Genomic DNA, 8258 nt, shown 5'->3' with positions numbered 1-8258 from the left:
GGGTGGGGGGGTTGACCGAGCTTGCCGGGTCCCCTAGGTAGCTGAGAGAATCCCTCTCCTCCCCTTCCCTCGCGCTCACTGAAAAAAAGCAGAGTGCTGACTGAACATCCCAAAAAAGCTGAAGGAGGGGCTGGTATTTTAAGAAAACTACCAAAGCAGAGAAGGACTGTAAGGCAGAAAGGGGGAAAATGCAAACTATTCTCTGTCTCTTCTAGAAAACGGTGACCTTTAGTCATGGCCCCCTGATCTCCAGTGGGTCCCTCCTTCACTCTCACAGTTCCAGCCCATACCTGAGGCTTCCTACCCAGAAAAAGGAAGCCAGCAGGTATTCTCAGGTGGAGACCTAGACCCTTTTCTCTCCCTCTCTGTTAACTCAGGCCGGGCACTGTTAGGCTCAGGAAAGTGCAAGGCCTGTAGACATATAGGAAGCAAGAGATCTCATTATACAAGGAAACCTTTTGATTCTACCTAGTGATAGCTCAAACAGCAAGAAAAGAAGCAATAGTTTAAATTCTCATTGAAAGCACACCTACTGTTTAATGGGTATAGGTTTCCTTTTGGGATGAAGATGTCATCTCACTGGACATAAGTAATGGTTGCACATCATTTTGAAGGTATTCAATGACACTGAATTGTACACTTTAAAATGTTTAATGGTTGATTTTATGTTATATGCATTTTACAGAGATAAAAAGACACAACTATTAAATGTAAAATTTTAAAGTTGCCAAAGGTTACCAGCTGGAATGCTGGAAAGAATGCCACATGATCTCAATAAAGCAAGAAATGGTCCATCAAAGTAAGATGGAATTTTATGAGGAAAAGAAATAGGAGGAAGATGGGCTAGGGAAGTAGAGTAGTAGAGTGCTTGCCTAGCACGCATGAGGCCCTGGGTTCAATCCCCAGCACTGCAAATTAAGTAATTTTTTAAAAGGAGGAAGAAAACAAAGACATATAAAATAATTATGAGGGGTAATTAGGCTTAAACAGAACAGACTACTCTGGATTGGAATAGGAAATAAAAGGTCATCAGAGCATAAATTAAACAAAATCAAGTTAGTGGGATGTGTTTATAGGAGCATGATTTACATAAACCAGGAAAAATAATCTTTTCTGCTATTTTAACTTGGCATTGGTCAGGCTTTTCTTAGCACACATTGTCCTGTTCTGGTCTCTGCACTTGGCTGTAAGGGAAACAGCCTTTGCTAAGGTCACGAACACCATTTGCCCACTCCAATGCATAGTAGCTGCCATAATTCCCAGCCCAACAACTCTGCTCAATTTTCTCTCCTGATATGAGCTTCATACAGCTTTCTCGCTCCATAACTTAAAACAGTTCCACTCAGGCTCTAAGTGCAAAGGAACTGGCCCTCATCAACACTGGCAACTGTTGGGGCTGGGTTCTGACAGGTCCAAGTCATGCCCCCACCATGTGGTCACACTGTGGCTCTGCAGTTTTCACATGTGCAAAATTCACCAACACCTTACCCTATTCTCCTGTTAACACAAAACCACAGACAGTGCTTTATAGCCAAACATAAAATGATGAAAGAAAATGAGGTTAGGTTCCTTATTTCTTGTGTTGCTATTTGAAGTTGAACCCCAAGATTCCCCCAGGAAGCTCAGCTTTCAGCCAGGATTCTAGTGGTAAAGAATCTGAGGCCATAATTACCTGGAGCAGCTGGACTCACATGGGGATCGTTGCTGCCCTTCATACTGCTGCACCAGTGCCCGCACACTCCAGTATGGATTCTCAATCTCTTCATCCATGCTGCTGTTTCTACAGCCAAGTAGAGAGTGTCAGTTCAGCAGTTCACAGAACTGTACTAGTACTGATATACTACTGTTCTATGAACACTATAGGTAAGAAGAAAGGCAAAACCTGCCTCAAAGACACCTGAAATCCAGTACAGAAAGAAGACACAAAAACAAGCCATTTTGTTCATCCCTGTAATACCTTGGGGTCACAATGCCCTTCAGCAGAAACACAGCCCCACAACACTTCTCGCTTGCCATGACTCTCCAGGACAGCTTGGCCTTCTGGATTTCAGGGCTGGGCACCCCCCAGAAGCAAGCACACTGTGCCAAAGGTATGCATTTAAAATGTGGGCCAGGCATGGTGGAGCATGCCTGCAATTCCAGCGCTCCAGAGGCTGAGGCAAGAGAATCACCGAAAGTTTCAGGTCAGCCTGGACTAGTGAATTCAAGAGAATTATATACTGAGACCCCGCCCCAAAGTTTCAAATACACACACACACACACACACACACACACACACACACACACAGGGGCACTTCCACTTATGGTTCCTTCACATTTTGCTAACCGAAAAATAAGCCCTCCCCAACCTCCATTCCATGCTCTTTCCTGCAACATGGGGCTGTTTGGGTGGAGCTTCTATCTACTGTATGGTCTCAGAAAATACCAAAGAGGGAGAGAGAGATCAGTTCCTACCCCCAGATTTCTGCCCTTACCTCTGTCTGTATCGGAAGATATCCCGTCCTGACCGTGACATGTCATGGCACACATCAGCCAGAGCAGCAGCTGCTCCCTGAGCCACTGCAGTGGCACAGTGTGGTTGGTGACTCTGCAGCGGGGATCTGGAGTCCTGTCCTTGGCTCACTGTCCTGCTAGAACCGGGTTTGAAATGAGCTGCCAAGGCAAGGACCAGCCTCATGATAGATTTTAGGTTTCCTTCCACAATATCTGAAAGAGAGAAGAGAACAAGAGATCCTGAGAGAAAAGCAGAGGCTGAGGACATGCATTTAATATGTATTGCTAGTGATAGAGGCAAGCAAGGCAGTCAAGGTTTCTGTCCTCACAGAGGGGTATGTTCAACAAGAGAGACAAAAGATATTTTTTAACGGCATGTATAATAATAAAGTACAACACTATGTTTAGACAAGAGAACTACAAGAGTCTCTGGGAGCTTAGAACAGAGTTATCTTGTAGCAATCAGGGATATTCCTATAGGAAGTGACTTTTCAGATGAGACTTGATTGATGAATAGTGGTTCATTATTTAAGAAGAGAGAAAGGAAAAATGAACAGGAGGTCTGAAGGTCTAGAGGTAAAAGAGCATGACATATTAGAGCTACACTGTCCCATATGAGAGCCATGAGCTACATCTGGCTATGGAGCACTTAAAATGACACTGCTCTACACTGAAATGTGCTGTAGGTGTAATTTACTTCAACACAATGAGAAATGCAAAATAGGGCCAGGGATTTAGCTCAGTGGTTCCACTGCCTGACTTGCAAGCACAATGACCTGTGTTCGAACCCAGGTACCACCAAAAAAAAAAAAAAGCAAAATATCTCATTAGACTTAGCATAGAATGCAGAATATTCAATTACTTTATATTGATAGCATGCTGAAATATTTTGAATATACTGGGTTAAACAGAATATTATTAAAATTAATTTCACCTGTTTCTTTTTTGTAATGTGACTATTAGAAAATTTTAAGTTACCTATGTAAGCCTTACTATATATCTGTGGTCAAACCTTGTGGTGGAGGAACTAAAAATCATCATAGCCAGAGCACCAGATGCAGGGGGAGAAGGGAAAGATGAGGCTGTCAGGGTAGGAATCAAAGGTGGGTCATATGAGATGAGGGAGTTATAGGAATGATTCTGGATTCCACCTTACAGGCCTTCAGGTGCAGGAGTAGTGCAAGTATATGTACTCTTAGATCATTCTGGCTGCAGTGTGGAAAGCAAAAAAGAAAGACAAAAATCAATGTAGTAGGGCTAATTAGAAAACTTTCATTTCTCCAGGTAAAATAAAATGATGCCCTGAATGGCACTGTTCCCTCAAAATAGCTGACTTTACTGGGCTGGATCCTGAAGCCCACTCTACATGGGGACCAGAATAGAGATATCTGGTATTCTAAGGGGCTGGAGATTTAGCTCAGTGGTTCTGCTGCCTGCCTCACAAGTGCATGGTCCCGAGTTTGATCCCCAGTACAAAAAAAAAAAAAAAAAAAACAGGCAAAGATATCTAGCATTCTAAATTTTGCCCTAGAAAAAAAGAAGAAAGCAGATTAAAAAAAAAAAAAAAAAGAAAGAAAATGAAAACAAAAAACAAAGTGATACAGGTCTGGTAAAAGTAAAGGAAAGGAGATAGGTAAAATTCTATTTGTTTAGCTTCAAAATCTCTCAAATATGTAAAGCTTGGAAAGAGGTTATTTGATACCTTCTATCAGATGCTATCACTGATCAGTATGTGCCTGCCCGAATGATCCCAACTCAAGGAACACCAATAAACCCACACGAAAGGAGGGCTCTTTCTGCTCTCATTTTCATCACAACCATAGGCAATGAGACCCAGAATTGGAAGCTAAAACAGATACAAATCTAGGCAATCCTAGAGAAGCAGCCAGAGGACCAGGGAGCCTATGCTTTCTCAGGACACCTACAGTTCTCCTGCCTTGCAACCTGGAAAATCCACCACAAAGACAGGATATGAACGAGTTATGGAGCCCCTTTCATTCTGCCTGGACTATTTCGATATCCAAAAAAAAGTGTTATAAAAACTTTCCTTCTAGGGGAAACCCACTTTCCAGTCCCCCTCCTGTCTCTCTTAGACAGAAGCTATCTTTCTCTCAATAAATTCTTCCTACTCAAAAAAATTTCTTTTCTTCTAGAAAACTGGATGGGAAAAGCACAGGTTATGACAATTTGAAATAATACTTGGTCATGAAACCCAAGGAACTTGAAAAAATATAATCTATCTTCATGTTTTTTTTAACTTTCTACATTGGAAGCTACTCTGTTTTTTTCTATCTTCATTTTTTATAAACGAGATATTCTAAAATTAATATCCCAACTTTGTCATTTATTCTCTTATCATTAATTTCCCTCTCACACTCAAGTACATCTATATTCAATTAAAATGAATAGAGAACATCTATCTCCATCTAGGCTTCTAAAGCACTCAGATTTTGATAATCACTCCATCAGAAAAGGAAAATTTTGGGAAAAAACAATACAAGGTCAGGCCTGATCCTACTCCAGTCTTCTCAGAACCCTTGGCTACATAACCAACAGCACTTTCAAGACTGGTAAACCGCAGTAAGGCTCAATGACTCATCCACCAAGGAGGTGATGAGGCACCACACTGACCTTTAGCTGAAGTCTGGTGCATACGAATCTTTTTGGAGGCCACAAACTGTAGCACTTTCTCTACATTATTCTTCATCTCTTGTTGGTTACTAGGACTCAGTTGTACCCCACTCAGCTTTTCTCCTGCTGTTAAGAAAAAGGAAATATAGCGAGGAATATTTTCAACATTTCACAGCAGCCAAACACACAGAAAGGGAGTTGTGATATGAAAACTAAAATTATCCATAAATATACAAGTGTGGGCCGGGGATTTAGCTCAGCAGTTCGGTGGCCTGCCTTGCAAGCGCAAGGACCCGAGTTCAGTCCCTGGTACCAAAAAACAAAAAACAAACAAACATAAATATACAAGTGTGGGCCGGGGATTTAGCTCAGCAGTTCGGTGGCCTGCCTTGCAAGCGCAAGGACCCGAGTTCAGTCCCTGGTACCAAAAAACAAAAAACAAACAAACATAAATATACAAGTGAGATAAATCCTGGTGTTTGTAATTTGTCTTGTTTTGGTACCGGGATTGAACTCAGGACCTTGTGCTTTCAAGGCAGACAGCAGAACCAGTGAGCTAAATCCCCAGCCTAGTATTTGTAATTTGGATGGGGAAGAGGAACATGAAAAGCCTTTTGGAGGGTCTTTTAATTATCAAGTCTATGAACTTGGGATCCTGTAAAGTGACTGTGTTACATTTATCCATTCAGCAAACATCCTGTTGTGTGCAAGGTGCTGTTATGTGCACCAGAGTCTAGTGAACCAGGTAAACAAAGTACCTTCCCTCTCTGTAGGGACAGCAGATAACAACCAAGCCAATAAGTTAATGTTTAGTGTAATTTCAGGTAATGGCAAAATAAAGAGGAGTAACCATGGCCTCACTGATAATATATTTGTGCAGGGATTAAATAAAATAAGAAAAGTTACGATTCCAGTCTGGGCAACCACAATACAAACCCAAAGTTGGGAATGAGCTCAGTGTATATTAGGAAAAGCAACAAGACCAGTGCAGCTGCAGTGCAGTGAGCAAGGAGCCAGGTAGGCAAAGTCACATCCGGCTTTGTGGACCACAATAAAGTACTTGAATTCTATGCTAAGTGGAATGAGAAGCTAACAGAGTTTCAGGCAAAGGATTAGCATTCTCTAGTTTTTTGTTTTTTGTTTTTTGTTTTTCTCAAAATTGACTCTGTGTGGATACAGATTATGTGAGGGATGAAAGAGAGAGATTAGTCAGAGCATAATGAAAATAGTCCAGGCAAGAGGTAATGATGATTTGGGTTAAAGTAGAAGAGAATGATGGTGAGAAGTCAAACACTGATTATATTCTCAATATAAACCACACACTATATGCAAAGGATTAGACAGGATACACAAGGAAAAGAAAATAATTAAGAACAGCATTGAAGGATTAGGGAGGTAGCTTAGTAGAAACTACTTGTCTAGCATTTGTGAGGCCCTGGATTCACTCCCCAGTATAGGAGGCGGGGGATGACTCCTAAGTGTCTTGCTTTACAACTGGGTAGATGATAGTTTGTTGTGTTTCTCAGATGAAGAAACCTGGAAGACAAAGGCATGGGTGTGGGGAAGGAAATCCAAAATTCTAATGAGAACATATGAAATTAGAGCTGCATGTTAGAGACCCAAGTGGAGATTTTGACTAGGAAATTAGATATTCATGTCTAGAACTCAAAGGAAAAGTGAATGGCTGACCAGGCAAATCTGGATACAGACTTTGCTGTTATTTTTATATAGCAAAGTTATAATTTAAAGTAGTGTTTGGACCGGGGATTTAGCTCAGTGGTTCTGCCGCCTGCCTCGCAAGCACAAGGTCCCAAGTTTGATCCCCAGTACCAAAAACAAAATAATAAACAAATAAAATAAAGTAGTGTTTAAGGGCTGGGTATGTAACTCAGTGGTACAGCATGTGTCTAGAATGCACCAGATCCCAGGTTCAATCCTCAGCACTGCAAAAAAGACAAAAAGAAAGGATGGCTTCTAAGGGCCGGGGAGTTAATTTGAGAAAGAACAGAGGAGTGGGCCAGGGATTTAGCACCTTGGTGCTGCTGCCTGCCTCACAAGAGCAAGGTCCCAAGATTGGTACCAAAAAAAGTAAGAAAGAAAAAACACAGCAGGGAGGGGGGGGAGGGAGAGAGAGAGAGAGAGAGGTCCTATCCTTTAGAATTTCTTACCAGAAAAATAAAAAAAAAGGTTCCATGTATGACTTATTTAAATAGATGAAAAATTAAGTGTTTAAGATGGACTTTGGAATTAAAGCAGGTCTAGGTTTGTACCTCCACTTTTTTTTTTTTTTTTTTGTACTAGGGATTGAACTCAGGACCTTGTGCTTGTGAGGCAGGCAGTGGCACCACTGAGCTAAATCCCCAGCCCTGCACCTATACTTTAGCACTTACAGTTATATAACCTTATAAAGTTGCCTAATCTCTCTAGACTTCATAACATGAGTAAAATAGTAGTTTAAATTAAGCATTATTACTCTGAAGATTTCAGATTTTCAGATTAGTAATGCTCTATTCAAATATTCCAAAATCTGACACATTTCTAGCTACGAGCATTTTACCCAACCTGTACGCATATGCACATCATAAATAAAATATTGTGCTTAACTTCTTTGTTTGACAATGTATACTACTATGTACTCAATAAGTATATTTATTTGTATGAATCCTCTCTTAAGCTTGTTTCCTAAAGGTGGGGACAATAGTAATTGTTGGCCAAGGATGCATGATTAAATGAAATTAAACAAAATAGAAAGCATTCAATCCTGGCATTACTATTGGCATTGTCATAGTCACTATAAATGAATGCTCTGATGAACTCAACAGCTGTCCCTACAAGGATAGGATAGGATATCCTACATGGACAGGCTGCCTGTTACAAAGCTTGCTGCCACCTTACTATCTGCAAGCCCCACATCCCTCAGAGTCTAAAGCAAAATCAGCTGACTAATAAATGTTTCAGTACCGGTAATGTGCACCTGGTTAGGGGTGGTGGAAACAAAAAAATTATATTGTATATGCTCTTAAAGAACTCAGCCTATGGCTGGGGATTTAGCTCAGTGGTTCCACCTCCTGCCTCACAAGTGCCAAGTCCTGAGTTCGATTTCAGTGCCAAAAAAAAAAAAAAAAGAACTCAGC

At 41.1% G+C, this 8258-nt stretch overlaps 1 protein-coding gene across 6 annotated transcripts in view; it reads right to left on the bottom strand.

Annotated features, from left to right (window-relative positions):
- Dixdc1 (DIX domain containing 1) overlaps positions 1–8258 on the bottom strand; it is a 76704-nt gene that overhangs the window by 34064 nt on the left and 34382 nt on the right. For all 6 annotated transcript variants that reach the window (XM_010610686.3, XM_010610690.3, XM_010610688.3 and 3 more), the window contains 3 exons: positions 5125–5250; positions 2475–2706; positions 1673–1780 (listed from right to left, as the gene is read on the bottom strand). In XM_010610686.3, coding sequence (XP_010608988.1) covers positions 1673–1780; positions 2475–2706; positions 5125–5250 — 466 coding nt within the window. The remainder of the gene's footprint in view (positions 1–1672; positions 1781–2474; positions 2707–5124; positions 5251–8258) is intronic.

Source organism: Fukomys damarensis, unplaced genomic scaffold, assembly GCF_012274545.1.
Source record: "Fukomys damarensis isolate Sample0158 unplaced genomic scaffold, DMR_v1.0_HiC HiC_scaffold_16, whole genome shotgun sequence".
Taxonomy (NCBI): domain Eukaryota; kingdom Metazoa; phylum Chordata; class Mammalia; order Rodentia; family Bathyergidae; genus Fukomys; species Fukomys damarensis.
Note: the sequence above shows the minus strand (reverse complement) of the source record. Positions and strands in the feature narration are given on the sequence as shown.